The sequence below is a fragment of the Carcharodon carcharias genome, chromosome 1 (assembly GCF_017639515.1).
Source record: "Carcharodon carcharias isolate sCarCar2 chromosome 1, sCarCar2.pri, whole genome shotgun sequence".
NCBI classification, from domain to species: Eukaryota; Metazoa; Chordata; class Chondrichthyes; order Lamniformes; family Lamnidae; genus Carcharodon; species Carcharodon carcharias.
This window is the reverse complement of record NC_054467.1, coordinates 184,525,506-184,545,023: the sequence shown is the minus strand read 5'-3', so window position 1 is coordinate 184,545,023 and position 19,518 is coordinate 184,525,506. Positions and strand designations below refer to the sequence as shown.

The 19,518-nt window shown below is 42.5% G+C and overlaps 1 protein-coding gene across 2 annotated transcripts in view; it reads left to right on the top strand.

The window, feature by feature from the left end:
* Nucleotides 1–19,518, top strand: part of parp8 (poly (ADP-ribose) polymerase family, member 8) — a 470,797-nt gene that overhangs the window by 294,420 nt on the left and 156,859 nt on the right. For both annotated transcript variants that reach the window (XM_041197708.1, XM_041197699.1), the window contains exon 8: nt 19,379–19,439. In XM_041197708.1, the coding sequence (XP_041053642.1) occupies nt 19,379–19,439 (61 nt within the window). The remainder of the gene's footprint in view (nt 1–19,378; nt 19,440–19,518) is intronic.

Here is a 19,518-nt window from a genome sequence, read left to right as displayed (position 1 = left end):
TCCAGTTTTGTTTGGGCTCCTTGATGCCGCACTAAGTTATATACTGCCTTGATGTCAAGGACGATCACTCTCAGCTCACCTTGGGAGTTCAACTCTTTTGTCTATGTTTGAACCAAGGCTGTAATGAGATAAGGAGCTGAGGGGCCCTGGCAGAACCCAAACTGAACATTAATGAGTAGGGTATTGCAGCATAAATGCTGCTTCATAGCACTGTTGATGTCCCCTTCCATCACTTTGATGGTAGACAGTTGACTGATGGGCGGTAATTGACTCAATTGGATTTGTCTTGCTTTTTGTGGAAAGGACATGCCTGGGCAATTTTCCACATTGTTGGGTAGATGCCAGTTCTGTAGCTGTACTGGAACAGCTTGGCAAGGGCCATGGCATGTTCTGGAGCAGAAGCCTTCAGTGTTAAAAATGGCCCATAGCCGTTGCAGTATACAGTGCCTTCAGCTATTTCTTGATATCGTGTGGAGGGAATAGAATTGGCTGAAGATTAGCATCTGTGGTCCTCAGGAGGAGCTGAGATGGATCGTTCACTCGGCACTTCTGGCTAAAGATGGATGCAAATGCTTCAGCATTGTCTTTTGCACTGATGGGCTGCACTCCCCCACCATTAAGGATGGAGATATTTTTGGAGCTTTCTCCTCCAGGTAATTGTTTGACTGTCCACTGCCATTCACAACTGGATTTGGCAGGACTGCAGAGCTTTGATCTGACTCATTTGTTGTGGGATCACTTAGCTCTGTCTGTTACATGCTGCTTTTGCTGTTTGGCATGCCTGTAGTCCTGTGTTGTTGCTTCACCAGGTTGACATCTTATTTTTTACATATGCCTGGCAGTGCTGTTGACATGCCCTCCTGCACTCTTCATTGAACCATGGTTGATCCCTGGCTTGATAGTAATGGTAGAGTGAGGGGTATATCTGGCCATGAGGTTACAGATTGTGGTTGTATACAATTCTGCAGTTGATTATGATCCACAGTACCAAATGGATGTCCAGGTTTGAGCTGCCGGATCGGTTCTGAATCTAGTTAATTTAGCACGGTCGTGGTACCACACAACGTGATGGGGACAATGCTCAATGTGAAGACAAGGCTTCATCTTCCCTGGTCACTCTTACCAATGCTGTCATGGACAAATACATCTGTAACAAGTGGCTTGGTGAGGACGAGATCTAGTAGATTGATGAGATGATTAACCCTGGGGAGCAACTGAGCCTGATAATATTCTCATGTGACATCTGCACAAGCACATTTTCTGGTAAGGGATAATTAGCAAATAGGATTCTCAAGTTACTTATTTTACAATCTGCAGCATAAAAATCATCATGCCACTGCCACAGTCATACCAGAAAGTAACAGGCTTATCTAGACTCCAGTGACTCACTGACTGCCTGGGAAGTATGGAAGCCTTGTCTGCTCCAATTATTTTGAGCTAATGTCACTCTCCACCTTCATCATAAGCTGAGGTTGTCATCTATAAGTAACCATTGTCTCGCTGTGACTATTCAACTCCCATCTAAAATTATTAAGGGCCTTGACAGGGTTGATGGCTGGGAGTATGTTTCACTGGCTGGTGAGTTTAGAATTAGAGGGGCCAGCCATTTAGGACTGAGATAAGGAGAAATGCCATCACTCAAATGCTTATGAATCTTTGGAATGCTCTCCTCCCGAGGGCTGATGCTCAGTTGTTGAGCATATTCAAGGCAGAGTTTGATGGATTTTCAGATTCTAAGGAAATGAAGTGATATGGGAATAATGCGAGAATATGTTGCCGAGATCAGCCATTACTTTAATAGCTCAAGGGGCCGAGTGGCCTACCCCTTCTCCTATTTCTTGAAGACTTGAAACTAAGATGAGCTCATTACGATGAGCGCATTCCTGCGGGAAAGGGAATTGCAGGGAGTATTTTCTTATTGTGTTACACAGAATAAAATAATATGTACTAGAAATGTACTTCTTTTTAAAATGTCCATGTTATTAACTCCATGGAGGCTCTAGTTGCTGCTCCTTTTCTGGGCCATGCCAGGATTGCTGTCCCGAAGGATGAACATTTTCAAAACCATCAAACAAAATTTTGGAGCTAAGGTCTCATAATTCTTAATGCAAATGCGTTCTTAATTTATCAACAATATACTGAAAGTTTTCAATACTGTCAAACACCAACAAGATGCAGTATCCTGTATGCCGGAAACACTTGGATAAAACATTGAGCTTTCAACCAAAAAAATTAAGTGACTGATGACTTTTGAGATTCTTTTATACTAACAATCGCTCTTCAATTTATTAGAAGGGGTCAGTAACCATTTGTTTAGCCACTGATATTCATAGTGAATCCAGCGCTGCTGTAAGGCCATCAACCTGAAATGATGGCTGCAATTTTCCCAGCCCCTTGGTGATGGTAAGAGATGGTGGGGTCCATGGGATGGCTGGCAAAATGGTGTGAGAAGGCAACAGGGAGAATGCTCGATATCTTCCTGCTGCCATACAATTTTGCCAGCAGCGGAAAAGCTGGCAGATGGGCCATCCACATGGAGCTTAGTTGAGCCATTTGAATGCCCATTTAAGGGCTGCTTCCCACCTCAGTGACAGGGGGACCGTCTAGTGAAACCTGTCAGCCGTCCAGTGGGCTCGATCAGGTGGCGAGCTCTCCTTCCTGGGTATTCCATGGCCCATAGAGGAGCCCTGCAGCTGGAATAGTCAACAGGCCCTGGCTTCCCACTTGGTTGTGAAAGTGCCCAGCATCAATGCAGCCTCCTCGTACAGGAGAATTCCCAGCAGTGGCTACACCAGCAGTGTTGCAGCTGAAAGTGCTGAGCTGCTGGCCCTTTGATTGGACCAGTAGCTCTTGGGAATGGGTTACCATCCCTATTAAGAACAGCAACCTGGTGGGAGATTTAATTAGCAACAGCCAGGAATATGCCTCCCTGGATCCCAAACCAAATCTGCTGACCAAATCAGGATTGCCTCCCACTGTCTGCTCCAGCAGCAAGGCTTCAGCCTCCATCATAAAATGCTGCCCATTAACTCAGTTTCTCACTCTCCAGATGCATCCAGAGCTGCAGAGTATTTCCAGCATTTCCTATCTATTTATATAAGATAGAAATATAAAGCACTGGTTTGGCCTCAACTGGAGCATTGTGGCCAGTTCTGGATGCCACTCTTTAGGAAGGGCATGAAGGCATGAGAGAGTGCAGAAAATATTCACGAGAATGACTCCAGGGATGAGGAACATCAGTTATAAAGAAAGATTGGAGAAGTTGGGACTGTTTTCCTCGGAGAAGAAAAGGTTGGGAGGAAATTTGATGGAGGTATTCAAAGTCATTAGGGGTCTAGACTGAGTAAATAAGGAGAAACTGTTCCCATTGCTAGAAGGATTGAGAATTAGAGGGCCTAGATTTAACACAATTGACAAAAGAAGCAATGGCAACCTGAGGAAAAAGGTTTTCACGCAGCAAGCGTTTAGGAATTAAAATGCACTGTCTGAAATTTGTGGTGGAGGTAGGGTCAATTGAGGCTTTCAAAAGGGAATTGGATCATTATTTGAAAGGTAAAACTTTAGAAGGCTACAGAGAAAAGGCAGGGAGTGCCTATGTGAATAGCTCCTTCAGAGGTAGGGAGTGCCTATGTGAATTGCTCCTTCAGAGAGCCAGCATGGGCACAATGGGCTGAATGGCCTCTTCCTATGCTGTAACCATTCTATGGTTCTATGACTTTACGCATCCTCAGTTTGCTTTTGTGCAAGTATTGAATGTTATATTGCGTCTGCATTAAGTTACATTGTCTTCTGTTATAACAAGGTTTATTTAATACAGAATGACGTCTTGGTTAAAAGAAGTAACAGAAATCTCATGCAGACATGTTTGTTACCAGTTATAAGTCAAGTTAGAGAGCACAGTTTCAGCTGCTTAGCTAGGGTTTGGGAGAATGAGTGTGGATATGACTGTTGAACCAGGTAAAAGCTATTAGGGGTAAAATTATGAATTTTTGCTCATGACAAGGAGATTTGACCACCAGCCATGTGCTTTAGGGAATGCGCACATGCTTCCCACATTTTCCCACTCATACGAATAAATGATTGTGGGAGATGCAAACCTTAACTCGTGTTGCTGTAAGGTTCCACGACAGGAACACAAGTTCATAAAAATTACTCTCAATGCCTCCTGAGTTAGATTCAACACAAATCACAGTGAGAAATGTTGAACAAGGCTTAAGTATTTTTGAATGAGATGTGCATTTCTTCATTTCTGTGATTACAGTGCTCTGATATGCTGTGAAAAGTGAGTGCATGTGCAGTGTTTGATGTCACATTTACGTCATGTTACAAGGGATTCACTAGATTGCCACTTTGCACTGCAGTCCAGTTTTCTAACATTGAATGCTTAGTGCATCTATAACTTGATTTGTAATTCCCTACATAAATATCATTAAATAAATAAATTGCTAAGACTGTATATTTTTAAAAAGTCCTTTTGTGGCGAGCGACTGCAGTTTGATTTTTTTTTATGTCTCCAACAATTTATCACTAATTTGTCAAAGGCTCGTACAAATGCTGGTGCTTGAAATTAAATTTGAGTGGGTTTTTTTGTAAGTAGTGCAGATATATTGTTGTGCTCCTGTCTAAGCAGCTGTGTGTGGGTGTGCATAAATAATAACTCTGATGCTAGCACTGGTGCTTTGTGTGACATGCAGAAAAAGCTCCATTGCTGCATTAATATTTATATCTAAATTACTTAAACATAGCCTTATACCATCAATCAATTCCATGTAGTGTTATAATTATGGTGGATTTGAAAAAGAGAACTCCCCAAGCCACTTTTGCCTGGGTGATATTGATGAGCTGGGCTCACAAAATAAAGGTGATTTACTGCAAAATCACAAAACCATAAAAATCGAAAGGCACACAACACCCTAAATGTCATCTTCTGTGGAGAAAAACAATGGCATGACCCGATTCCCAGCAATCTTGGACTGACCCTAGACTGCTCCCTAATTTACCATGACCACCTCCAAAAGACTGCAAAAAAGACCAAAACACGAGTGGATATCACCTGCAAGCTCGCCAGCACAAGCTGAGGTGCAAAAACCTCCGTCCTTCAGACACAGCTCTGGTTTTCTCCTTAGCTGCGTACTGTGCACCGTATGACCTCAATTCATCACACCAAACTCATTGACACACAGCTTCGCTCAGTAATGATGGTAATCCCTGGAAGCCTGAGATCACTTCCACTTCAATGGTTACCAGTCCTCTAAAATATCGCCCCTCCCTTCATTCAAAGGGACGCAGCAAACACACAAAGAAATAACTTGTATCAGCAGCAACTTGGACCTTCCCATCCATAAAAACATTCAAGACATCCCAGCTCACCACAAGGCTTTATAAAGCCCCCCTCTGGGCACGAATCGAACATCTCCAACTCCATACACAGGTGGAACCTGGAGGAAAGCTTGGGCAGGAAACACCCTTTCAAATAAACGTTGGCCTGGATATTCATCCTCGAGGTGGCAGCGGGAGTTAGGAAAATTCCTGGCTTGGCCCGACTACCTCTGAGGGATATGCCCGCAAAGGTAGGATCAGTGCCAGATGCGGGTGCGGGATGGAGTCAGGCCAGCCAACCCGAGAAAATGTTCAGAGGCAGCCTCAGGGGCTGCCAGGTGCCGAGGTGGCCTGTTTAAAAGGCCCACCTCGGCACTGTGGGATCGTCCCAATTAAAAGCAATACAAAAGGGCCCTCCTGCCCTCACCTCTCACACCCCCTTACCCCCATGCATTCCTCATGCCCCATACATATCATCTCATGCCCCCACCCATCCCCTATGGCTGCACATGCTCCCATGCCAATGTATGTCCTTCCAACCATCCCCATGGTCGCTCATGCCCCTGTGCTGAGCTATACTCCTTCACCCATCCCCAGGCTCCTTATAGTCACTATGCCAAGTTGTGGAACTTCCATGCCCATTGACCAACTATACACCGAATAGAACCAATGAACCCCATAATGACAATAGGATGTTTAAATATGTATAAGTATATGATGAGGCTTGACTGAAAGCCTAAAAACCCATTAGTCTGTTGAAAATGAGGTGAGAGTGACTGCCCTTGACATCAAGGCAGCATTTGGCCGAGTGTGGCATCAAGGAGCCCAAGCAAAACTGGAAATAACGGGAATCAGGGGAAAACTCTCCATAGGTTGGAGTCATATCTAGCACAAAGGAAAATGGTTGTGGTTGTTGGAGGTCAATCATCTCAGTTTCAGGACATCACTGCAGGAGTTCCTCAGGGTAGTGTCCTCGGCCCAGCCATCTTCAGCTGCATTATCAATGACCTTCCTTCCATCACAAGGTCAGCAGTGGGGATGTTCGCTGATGATTGCACAATGATCAACATTATTCATGACTCCTCAGATACTGAACAGCCCATGTACAAATGCAGCAAGACCTGGACAATATCCAGGCTTTGGCTGACAAGTGGCAGGTACCATACGTGTCACACAAGTGCCAGGCAATGACCATCTCCAACAAGAGAGAATCTAACCATCACCCCTTGACATTCAATGGCATTACCATTGCTGGATTCCCCACTAAAAACATCCTGGGTATACCATTGACCAGAAACTGAACTGGACCAGCCATTTAGATACTGTGGCTACAAGAGCAGGTCAGAGGCTAGGAATCCTGTGGAAAGCAAGTCACCTCCCAATTCCCCACAGCCTGTCCACCATCTATAAAGTACAAGTCAGGAGCTTGATGGAATACTCTTCACTTGTCTGCATGAGTGCAGCTCCAATAACACTCAAGGAGCTTGACACCATTCAGGACAAACCAGCCCACTTGCTTGGAACTAATCCACTCACATTCACTCCCTCCACCACTGACGCTCAGTGGCAACAGTGGATACCATCTACAAGATGCATTGCAGGAACTCACAAACCCTCCTTAGACAGCACTTACCAAATCCATGACTGCTACCATCTAAAAGGACAAGGGCAGCAGATAGATGGGAACACCACTGCCTGGAAGTTCCCCTCCAAGTCACTCACCATCCTAACTTGGAAATATATCACTGTCACTGGGTCAAATTCCTGGAACTCCCTCCCTAAGAGCACTGTCGATGTACCTACATTACATGAACTGCAACTGTTCAAGAAGGCAGCTCACCACAACCTTCTCAAGGGCAATTAGGGAGGGCAATAAACACTGGTCTACCCAGCGATGCCCACATCATGAATGAATTAAAAAAAACCTGAGCTCCAGACAAAACATTGCCTGGTTGACAGCTATGGCTCTTTGATCTCTGCTATCAACTTCACAATGTTTATTTACACAAGGGTAAGAGGTTTTAAGTGCTTGCAGTTTCAACAATGAAAGCTTTGAAGAGTCTGGATGATTGGAACTTTTATTGCTCTGTAGTAACAGAACTTCTTTAACAGGGTAGAAGGTTATGAATGAATGACTTTTTTAAAGCTTGTTTATACATCCTATTGTCACTATTGGGTTCATTGGTTCTATATGGTGTATAGTGGATCAATGAGCATGGAAGTACCATAGCTTGGCATAGGTGGCATGAGGAACCATGGGGGAGTGGATGGAAGACCATAGCTTTGCATGGGAGCATGAAAGAACATGGAAGGCCAGGGGGCAGTGGATGGAGGGGCATGGTTTGGTGTAAGGGAAATGAGGGGCCACAGGGCTTATTTGGAGGTGGGCAGAGCTTGGCATGAGGGCATGGAGGCAATAGGGGTTGTTTGGGGGATATAGCTTGGCATGGGGGGGACCTTTTGTACTTACTTTTTGAAAGGTTCGTCATGCAGACTTTGATTCATGACACCTCTGAGGTGCCATGAACCATGACTGTTTGAAGATCTGGCCTGATTCCATGAATATTATGGAGGAAAAACACATGGCTATCGTGCAATGGAGCCAGCCAAGCCAGGAGTGCTAGGTGCAGGCTTTTGACCCAAACCAACCTGCGCCCTTAAAAGGCACTTGCAAAAATTGGAATGCCTGAGATTGAGGTTAGAAATCCCAGAATTGGGTCCTGGCTACCATTTAAAAGGCCCCTGTGTCATCCCAACTCGGTGAAAATGCAACCCATTGTCTCCAACCCAACATCTCAACAACCAGGCTCCAATTTCCTGGAACATGTGGCTAACACTTAATAGAACACAGACTGGACATAGCCAATGTGGCCACCTGATGTGCAAGAGGAACCTCAAAACCTTGCCTGGCTGCGGCTGCAAAAACCCTGTCCAAACCATGCAGCACATAATAACACCTTGCCTCTGACTCAAGTTTGAGGATAACATCCAGGAGTTATACTTGCCCTCCAGCAGGGCATTGGACTGGTTATGGACACTAAACTGTGATGACAGCTTCTGCTCCTAAAGTCATATAAAAGAAAAGAGAGACCTACAAAATGGCTCCTGCTTCATAACAATGCAAATATGAAAGTATAACTCTGGAATCAGATCCCCACAACATACTGCTTTGTCTTAAGAGCTCATGGAGTATAACTTCAATGTGCTATTAAGTCAATGTTACAAAGTGCCCATGGCTCCGCTGAACCACTTGGAAGTTTTATAAACTTGTGCAGAGTTTTCAAAATATTTTCAGGTTCCGGATAATATTCAAAATGGTTAAGATAAAAGCAGAATACTGGGGATGCTGGAAATCAGATAAAAACAGAAAATGCAGGAAAAACCCAGCAGGTTTGGCAGCATCTGTGAGAAAGGAGTCATACAGACTCAAAACGTTAACTCTGTTTCTCTCTCACAGGTGCTGCCAGACCTGCTGAGTTATTTTGGCATTTTCTGTTTTTGTTTCAAAACAGTTAAACTACACTATTGACCAGTGAAATGACACAGCTTCTAAGTTTCCAGTCTTTATTCCATCTAATTTTAGAAAAGGTATGTTTGTTTCAATTTGTCTCTGGGTGGTTTGTGTGAAGATTTGATTACTCTGAGGCATCATTTTTACCTGCAACCCAGTATATAAATAGCTGGTTGCATTTGAGCCTTAGTCATCGTAGTGAATGAAAAACCTCTGTAATAAGTAGTTTTTTTTTAATGTTGGCTCAATACATAATGAGTACACAAAGTACTGCCCATTGTTTGTGTCACTGAACACTGCTATTCTGGACAAATTCCTTTTTGTGATGGCTGCCTCATTCTTCTCCTCTATTTGGTGTTGAGAACTGGTACTAGACTATACTAGTATTTTCCTGAAACAGCGATGCCTGGTTTGCAATTTCCTGGACCAGTCATGGATGGCTGGATGGGGAAAATTTTCACAAAAAGAAAATACACACCAACAGCTTAAATTCAAATCTCCTCTTTATCATAGGAAAATACCCCAAAATTGAGAATTAGACCCGAGCAGGAATAGGACGGGATTTGGAAAGGCGGCTAAAAGAACTGTTGAGGTAGGTGTCAGGGAGGAATATGAAGCAGGGAGAAGTGTAACAAAGTGATGGGATTTAGGGTGCATCAGCATGATTAAGGGTGATGAGTGAGTGGAATTTGTGTGGGATAAGCTACAGGTGATGGAGGGAGGACTCGATAAGATTGTGTTTATGTCTTGTGGAGCTCTGGAGGTTGACAAGGAGGGTGTTGAGAAAGGATGGTATATGAGTTTCAGCAGCAGTAGGAATCAGGAAGCGCAGAGATGGGCAGTGTTTGAGAGATAGAAGTTGGCAGTGGATAGAATGCAGGGGTAATAATGGGGCAAGTAAGAATAGTTCCCGAGTTGGAGCACAGAGGAGAGATGATGCATAAGGATGGTGTTAACTACGTAAAAGACCTTAAAGAGGATAAGGATGTATTTAAAAGCTATCAACTTTTTTGGGGTTTTCAGTGCTCTGATTTCCAATGTCTGTACCTGAGGAACTCAAAGCGGGTTCACTGAGTGTCAGCTCTCATGCCATTACCATGGAAACTGTCACTCAAAAGCTACTCAAATCTATTACGGGATTTTTGACTTTGTTTCAGAACAGTCTGGTTGTTGTGCTGTCAGTGTTTCACTGTGACATTTTACTTCTTACTTTAACTGTAGACAAAAATTGGAACTTGCAGTTTAGTTCTGCCCATGTGGCATTTTTCACCTTCAGAGGGATGGAATGACATAATGGCTGTCCCACATAATCTCCAATGAGCAATATACCAGAAGTAGGGGCTAATGCCTTCACTGTTCTATACAGTTCAGTGATTAATGTGCAATTCGAAGAAGATTCGGTTCATGGTAAACTCAGTTTGCTTATGGAAGCTGCCATCTAGCTGTGAGGGTAATTTTTAACTCTACCACCTGGGTAGTAATGTGTCAGAACAGATTGCAATTCTGTTATAGAACCCACTGATATTAATAGAGTAAAAATTTGGAAATGTTCTATAGTGGATGGGGAGTCTGCTCTGCCACATAACTAACATAGGTGAAATTGAAATATATCATCCAAACCCCGGCGTGATAGGGACAGGCTTGAGCTTTAACATGCTGTTCTGTATTTATGTATGAATGTGCAAGCACAGAGATCCATCTTGGCCCTTTGAATTTGACTTGGAGCCAAGCACCATGAATCAGGTGTAGCCAGTTATGAAATGGTACTGTAGCTCGCCAGAACAGCTGGATAAATGCATCCCAAGTCTTGTCAGCGTACCAATTAAACCTAAGTTGTTCTTAATGCCAAACAAGGATGTGTCTGCTTCTGAGGATGCTTCCATTTTGCTGACTGCAGGTTGACCAGATATGTTCAGATAGTAAGTGCAGCCACGATGCTGCTGAGCAGTGTGCAAACACTCTGATCAATTGTAGATAATGAGATTATTATTAGTGTGTTGATGGATAGTGACATTGGTTATGTATTGCCATTCAATGCCATATATGTGGTGTTGATATGGCTAGTTAAAGACCGATAGTCATTGTCATTTGGTCCGAAAAACAAATCCCATTTCTTAGGACCACGTAGCAGCACCAGTAGTAAAGCAGCAGAAAAGATTCAAAGCTACCTCTGCTAGTTAACTGTTCTGCTTCGACACGTATTGGACATGACAAATGCACCAAAGCTGATTCATTGGTTCATTGCAGTGGTAATGCTATTATCATTAATGGACTTTGCTATCAAAGTAGATAAGCTGTTTGACACAGCCCAAAGTGTTATTTCCAACTTGCAGGCATGTTGCCAATGGAAACATATTGCATCTATCCTAAGCCAATTAATTTTCATTCCAAAACTCGTTGCTTGCTATAGATAGGCAACTGATGACTCCAGACAGATATTAGTGCAGAACAAATCATTATAGTATTAAAATTGTATGTCCCAGCAACTTCTATTTAAAAGTCTTTGTTAACATAGGGGATCTTTTTTTCCATATTAATTCTGTCAAAACCTGATGACACCTCTGCCCTGTTGCATTTTTAATAGGATTTTCCAATTAATTTGACAGCATTTGGCTCTGTAGTTTTATGCATTAGCCACCAGATGGCAATGAAGAACAGACCTGTCAACATCAACTAACTTCTTTCGCCCTACATTTTTTTCTTAACACTGTATTCCTTAATTTCCAAAATAATAGCTTGCACAAAATAAGAATTCCAAAAAGCCGTATGTGTAACAATGATAAAATTACATTCATCCACTGAATAGGGTCCAGTAGTGTAGTCTAAGATTTCTGTTTGTTCAATAACTCGAGAATTATGTTGACAATACCATGGTTAATTCAAACACCTTTATTAAGCAATTAATGCTCAAAAGGACTTTAGTAGTCACCATATAAAACAAACAGTTGAAAACTTAATTTTAATTCACCATACACAGCATAAAGGTAAAACTACAGGTGGCCAGCCTGACTGGACTCTAGGCTGCTAGGAACGACCTTGACCAAGATCTTCCTGACTTAATTCTTTGTGCCTTCCCATTGTCTCGAATCCTTCTTGTGGCATTGTGCCCCTTAGGGAACTTTTTTTTATTTGTCATGGGATGTGGGTGTCGCTGGCTAGACCAGCATTTATTGCCCATTCCTAATTGCCCTTGAGAAGATGGTGGTGAGCTGCCTTCTTTAACTGCTGCAGTCCATGTGGTGTAGGTACACCCGCAGTGCAGTTAGGAAGGGAGATCCAGGATTTTGACCTAGCAACAGTGAAGGAACGGCGATATATTTCTAAGTCAGGATGGGTGTGTGACTTGGAGGGGCAATTCCAGGTGGTGGTGTTCCCATCTATCTGCAGCCTTGTTCTAGGTGGTAGAGGTTGTGCATTTGAAAGGTGCTATTGAAAGAGCCTTAATGAGTTGCTGCAGCGCATCTTATAGGTACACACCTGCTGCCACTGTGCGTTGATGGTGGAGGGAGTGAATGTTTAGGGATGTGGTGCCAAGCAAGTGGGTTGCTTTGTCCTGGACGGTGTCAAGATTCTTGAGTGTTGTTGCAGCTGCACTTATTCAGGCAAGAGGAGAGTGTTCCATCACACTCCCAGTGCGTGGAAGATGGTGGACAGGCTTTGGGGAACCAGGAGGTGAGTTACCCTCTGCAGCCACAGTATTTATATGTCTAGTCCAGTTCAGTTTCTGGTCAATGGTATACCAGGATGTTGATAACGGGGCCTATAGTGATTGTAACACTATTGAATGTGTGATGGTTAGATTCTCTCTTGTTGCAGATGGTCATTGCCTGGCACTTGTACAAGACCAAAGACCATAAGACTTAGGAGCATTCAGCCCATCAAGTCTGCTCTGCCATTCAATGAGATCATAGCTGATCTGATATCCTCAATTCCACTTTCCTGCCTTTCAATTTTAACCCTTGATTCCCTTACTGATTAAAAATCTGTCTATCTCTGCTTTGAATATACTTAATGACCCAGCCTCTAAAGCCCTCTACAGATTCGTTACCCTCTGGAAGAAGAAATTCCTCCTCATCCCTGCCTTAAGTGGGCAGCCCCTTACTCTGAGATTATGCCCTCTGGTCCTAGACTCTCCCGCAAGGGGAAACAATCTCTCAACATCTATTCTGTCAAGCCCCCTACAAATCTTATATGTTTCAATAAGCTCGCCTCTCATTCTTCTAAACTCCAATGAGTACAAGCCCGACCTACTCAACCTTTCCGCATAAGAAAATCCCTCCATATCTGGGATCAGCCTAGTGAACCTTCTCTGGATGTCTCAGGTGCCAGTATATCTTTCCTTAGATAAGGGGACCAAAATTGTTCACAGTGTGGAACAAGTAACAGATGGCTTTGTAGGAGATGGGGTCGGGGGAGGGGGCAGTGGTAGGGGAAAAAAGGATAGAAAATGGGATAGAAAGGGGGATAAAACCATGGATAAATAAATAAAAATAAAAATGGATAAAAAATAAAAATGAATGTAGAAAAAAGGGGATTAAAAAACGGGGATGAGGAAGGAGGAGAGAGTTCATGGTCTGAAGTTGTTGAACTCAATGTTAAGTCCAGAAGGCTGTAAAGTGCCTAATCGGAAGATGAGGTTGTTCCTTGATGTTCTTTCACTCAATGCTATCCTTGTTCTGCTATTATCATATTCTGCTTTCTTACCTTTATGCCACTATCAGCACCTTCTTTAGCACTAACCACTATCATTAATAATCCTTTTGGCCTTGAGTTCATGACAGCTTTGTCAATCCCTCCTTTGTCCCCAACTATCTTCTATCCAGCTCCACCTGCCCCACCGTCCCTCCCTTTAACTGTATAAATCACATTTCTCATACAGACTTGAAACGTTTACTCTGTTTCTCTCTCCACAGGTGCTGCAAGACCTGTTAGTTTTTCCAGCATTTTCTGTTTTTATCTCGTAGCTACTTCATTTCATGTCCTAGGGTGCAGTCCATCAGGTCCAGGGGACCTATCGGTCTTTACCCCCATTAATTTCCCTAGTGCTTTCTCTCTCGTGATAGTTATTGTATTTATTTCCTCCCCCCATTTTGCCACTTGATTATTTAGTATTTTTAAAATGCTATTCGTGTCTTCAACCATGAAGACTGATGCAAAGTATTTATTCAACACCCCTGCCATTTTCTAGTTCCCCATTATTATTTCCCCAGCCTCATTCTCTAAGGGGCCTAGGTTCATTTCAAACTCTCTTCCTTTTTATATATTTAAAGAAGCTCTTACTGTCTGTTTTTATATTACTTGCTAGTTTACTCTCAAAGTTTATTTTCTCCCTCTTTATTATTTGTATGGCGTGAATGTTAGTTGCCACTTATCAGCCCAAGCCTGAATATTGTCCAGGTCTTTCTGCATATGGACATGGATTGTTTCAGTGCCTGAGGAGTCACAAATGATGCTGAACATTGTGCAATCATCAGTGAACATCCCCACTTCTGACCTTATGAAAGAGGGAAGATCATTGATGAAGCAGTTGCAGATGGTTGAGTCGAGGACACTACCCTGAGGAACTCCTGCAGTGATGTCCCAGGACTGAGATGATTGGCCTTAAACAACCACAACCATCTTCCTTTGTGTTAAATATGAGTCCAGCCAGCGGAGAGTTTTCCCCTTGATTCCCACTGACTCAATTTTGCCAGGGCTCCTTGATGCCACACACAGTCAATTGTTACCTTGATGTCAAGGGCAGTCATTCTCACCTCACCTCGGGAGTTCAGTTCTTTTGTCCATGTTTTACTCAAGACTATAATGAGGTCAGAAGCTGAGTCGCTCTGGTGGAACCCAAACTGAGTGTTAGTGAGCAGGTTATTGCTGAGTAAGTGCTGCTTGACAGCACTGTTGACGACGAATTACATCACTTTGCTCGTGATTGAGTGTAGAACGATGGGATGGTAATTTGCTGGCTTGGATTTGTCTTGCTTTTTGTGGTGAAGACGTACCTGGACAATTTTCTATATTGCTATGTGGATGCCAGTTTTGTCGCTCTACTGGAATAGCTCAGCTAGGGGTGCAAGTCTTCAGTATTATTCCTGGAATGTTGTCAGTGCCCATAGTCTTTGCAGTATCCAGTACCTTCAGCTGTTTCTTGATATCATGTGGAGTGAATCAAATTGGCTGAAGACTGGCATCTGTGATGCTGGGGACCTCCGGAAATGGATCATCCACTCGTCACTTCTGCCTGAAGATTGTTGCAAATGCTTCAGCCTTATCATTTGCACTGATGTGCTGGGCTCCCCCATCAATGAGGATGAGGATATTTGCGGAGCCTCCTCCTCCAGTGAGTTGTTGAATTGTCCACCATCATTCACGACTGGATGTGACAGAACTGCAGAACTTAGATCTGATGCTTTGGTTGTGGGGTCACTTAGCTCTGTCTATCACTTGCTGCTTACAGTCTTTGGCATGGAAGCACCGTGTTCTAGCTTCACCAGGTTGATACCTCATTTTTAGTTATGCCTGGTGCTACTCCTGGCATGCCCTCCTGCACTCTTCACTGAACCACAGTTGATCGCCCAGCTTGACGGCAATGGTAGAGTAGGGGAGCATGCCAGGCCATGAGTTTATAGATTGGGGTTCTGCTGTGGGTAATGGCTCACAATGTCTCATGGATGCCCAGTTTTGAGTTGCTAGATCTGTTTGAAATCTATCCCATTGAGCACAGTGGTAATAAATTTCATATACCTCGAAGGGCTGAATGGCCTACTCCTCATAATTCGTATGTACGTAAATATGTATGTTTGTATACAATCTGAAGAAGAAGTAATAAAAACAAAAATACCTGGAAAAAACTCAGCAGGTCTGATATGGTTCTGGTGAAGAGTCATTTGGACTCAAAGCATTAACTGTATTCCTCTCTGCAGATGCTGTCAGACCTGCTGAGTTTTTCCAGGTATTTTTGTTTAGTTTTGGATTTCCAGCATCCACAGTTTTTTGCTTTTATCTTAGTGAAGAAAAAGTAAGTTCTGAGTCTTGGACTCAGGGATGCTGTGAGCCAGTCTGACCAGGCCTCCATTTTCCTTTCCTGACTCTTAGTCACCCTCAGGGGCTTCAGGCTGCCCTATTCATGGCCTTGGCCTTTGCCAATTGCCAGTCACAAATCTTAGACTTTGTCCTTGCTGCTTTCTCCCTTGTCTCATGGCATCTGGCACTGCCCCTTAGCTTGCGAAAACACAGTTCCCTGCAGGGAGGGGCCCACAGGGACCGACCAGTTCCCCTGCCTCATGCTTTCCCCCACCATTGCCACTTGCTGCCAGTGGCCCCACTACACAGTCGTTTAAGAAGTGGCCCACCATTATCATCTTAGGGCACTCGGGATAGTCAATTAATGCTGCCGTGCCTGCGCAGCACTTCCCACAGTACTATTAGTCAATGTTCCTGCATAGAATTCCTTTTCTTATAAAACTGCAAAATTATTGTGAGCAATGCCACTAGAGAGCTACTAGCCCATATTAAAAGCGACACTGATATGACTTTCATCAATTAACCGAGCCCTTATTACCATCATAATTCTGTCCATAATTGTGCTGAAGAATTCTAGGGTTATATGATCCCTGACAACAATTAAATGACTCCAAAGCTCGATGGTTAATTAGGTTTCATCCTCAATAAAGTTAGTGGTGTCAATCTACAACCATTAAAAACATTCACAGATCCTTTGCTGCCACATCAAGCATGAGATAAGGAGACAGGAAACAGGAAGAGGACTTCTACAAGTTCATTAGAGTAAAAGAAAAATGGCTGGGGTGTGAAATATATTCACAGATATCTAATAAAAATTATTTGCCTGAATAACAATAAGATTGCAATTTAGGATTAGCTAACTACATAGAGATCATTCAGTCGAGAGCGATAGAGTGAAGGATTAAATTGCTGGCTAAAGAGGTGATAGATTAAATGGTCTCTTTTTTGTGGTATGATTTCTATGATTCTGCAAGTCAGGAAGAATTAATAACTCCTGAATGCTGACGTTAGCGTGCCCTAATAGTTCTGCATTTTATATGGTCCTACTGAGTGATGTTGTCCTACCACATGTGTATCATTTTTAAATAATTTAATTAACAAAATGAAATTATCAACCTGGAATGATGACTATTGCAAGTCCAGAGTGAATTATAATAATCTGGAATAAGACATCTGAACTGTCTTTCTCCAAACATGAGTCACCACCATCTTGAAAAATGTATTTGTGGAACAGTCTTGGCAATAAATAGCAGCAGAGAATCAAGGAAGAAGGTGAGGATTAGAATTTGTGATGTAGTGTAAAGGCAAAAAGAAATTGTGAACTATTATTTTTCAGTAGTGTTTGATACTACAAAGTAGATTAGGACAAGTTTAGCTGGACTATGCAACAGCTGAACAACCTGCTAAAAATATCAATATTTCTTGGGTTAAGCACTGTAATGGGGAGCAAGGGTATTGAATAGATTAAAAATAGATAGAAAGGAGGTGCTAAATAAGTTGCATCACTCAAAGTTAACAAGTCAGCTGGTCCAGATGGGATGCAAGCAATGTTGCTGAGGGAAACTAGGGCTGAAATAACAGAAGCTCTGGAAACAATCATTAAACCCTCCTTGGGTATGGGGTTATCCCAGAGGACTGGAGCATTGCAAATATTAAAAAAAGAGAGTCATAAACCTGGTAACTATGCGACAATTAGTCTAACATCAGTGTTGGGAAAACTATTAGAGATCACTGTCAAAGAGAAAATTAGTTCTCATTTGGAGAAGCATGAGTTAATAAGGATGGATGCATGGATTTTTAAAAGAATAATCATATCTGGCTAACTTGATTGAGTTCTTTGTTGAAGTAACATAGAGGGATGATAAAGATAGTGCAATAGATGCTACATATATGGACTTCCAAAAGGCATTTGATAAAATACCGCATAACAGGCTTATATAGAAAATAGAAACACTAAAGTGATGGAAGTAACTTGGATGTGTAATTGGCTGAGGAATAGGAGGCAAAATGTGGTGGTGAACAGATATTTTTCTGACTGGAGGTGGCAAGGCAAGTTGAAAGGTGGTTATGAAAGCATATGAGATTCTTGGTTTTGTAAATAGTGGCCTATAAGACAAGAACAAGGAATTTATGCTAAATCTTTACAAATCAATGATTAGGCCCTTCATAAATTATTCTGTATAATTCTAGGCACCATGCCTCAGGATGTCAAGGCTTTGGAGATTGTGCAGAGGAGATTTACCAGGATGAAATCAGGAATGAGGGTCTTATGTGGAGAGATTGGAGAAGCTGGGATTGTTCTCCTTGGAGCAGAGAAGGTTATAGGGAAACCTAATATAGGTATTCAAAATTATGAGGGGTTCTGATCAAGCAAGGAGGGAGAAAACTCTTTCCTCTGGAAAGTGGATCAGTAACCAAAGGCCTTAGGTTGAAAATAATTGGCAAAAGAACTGGAGAGAAATGAGCACTTTTCATTCACACAGAGGGTTGGTATCATCTAGAACCTATTTCTTGAAAAGGTGGGAAATCAGATTCCATTAAAACTTTCAAAAGTCAATTTGACATGTATTTGATGGGAAGTGATTTGTTGGATAATGGGGAAAAGCTTGGGTGTGGGACTTAACTGGACAGTGCTTTCAAAAAGCTGGCATAGGCATGACAGTCAGAATAGCCTCCTTCTATGTTGGAGAGTTCTATTGCTGGGATTTTATGGAGATTTTATGTTCTAGGCTCCCCAGCCTGGAGAAACAACCTTCCAACACTTACCCTATCAGGCCTCTTAAAATTGTCATATGTTTTAATGAGGTCACCTCTCATTTTTCTGCATTCTAAAGAATATCGGCCTAGTCTACTCAATTGCTCCTCACAGGGCAATCCTCTCACCTCCAAGATCAGCCTAGTCAAACTTTGTTGCACTCTCCATAAGGCAGATAGGGTAAAGAGACCAAATCTCTGCACAATATTCCAGGTTTGGTCTCACCAAGGCCCTAGACAATTGCACTCTTACACTTCAATCCCACAATAAAGGTAAGGTTTTATATAAAGCCAACTTATTTCAAATTCTTCTTGTGTAGCACCTTATTTTATCTGTCAGAAACCAAGCTTTTCACAATGAATTATTTTCAGGTGCAGTGACTGTTATGTAGGCAATTATTTTAAACAGATCAGGATCCCAAGAGCAACAGAGAGAATGAACTGATGATCTGTTTTGGTAACATTCGTTTAGGAACACAAAGGGAATTCACATTTCTTCTTCAAATTGGATCTTTTGCTAAATCAGCTAAACAGCCAGATAAGGGCTTGCTTTTACTTCTCATTCAAGGGATTGTACAGGATTGTCAGCCTAGATTACATGGTCAAGTTACTAAGTGGAGTTGCACAGCTTTCTAATGAGAGTGTTATCAACGAGTCACCTTCCTGACCACTGGTACAGTGGAACACCGCATCTACTGACATTTTTAAGAGGTTAATCATATTAACTTTCTTAGCTATGCTTAATTTCCAGAGGCATTCATTTAAACCATTCTCTTTCAGGGAGTATGGAGCAATTGATGATGTGGATATCGACTTGCACATTGACGTCAGCTTCCTCGATGTGAGTAAACAAACCTGCTGTTCATTATATTACAACATGATTCATTAATTTATTTGCAAATAAATTGAATAACCTCTCT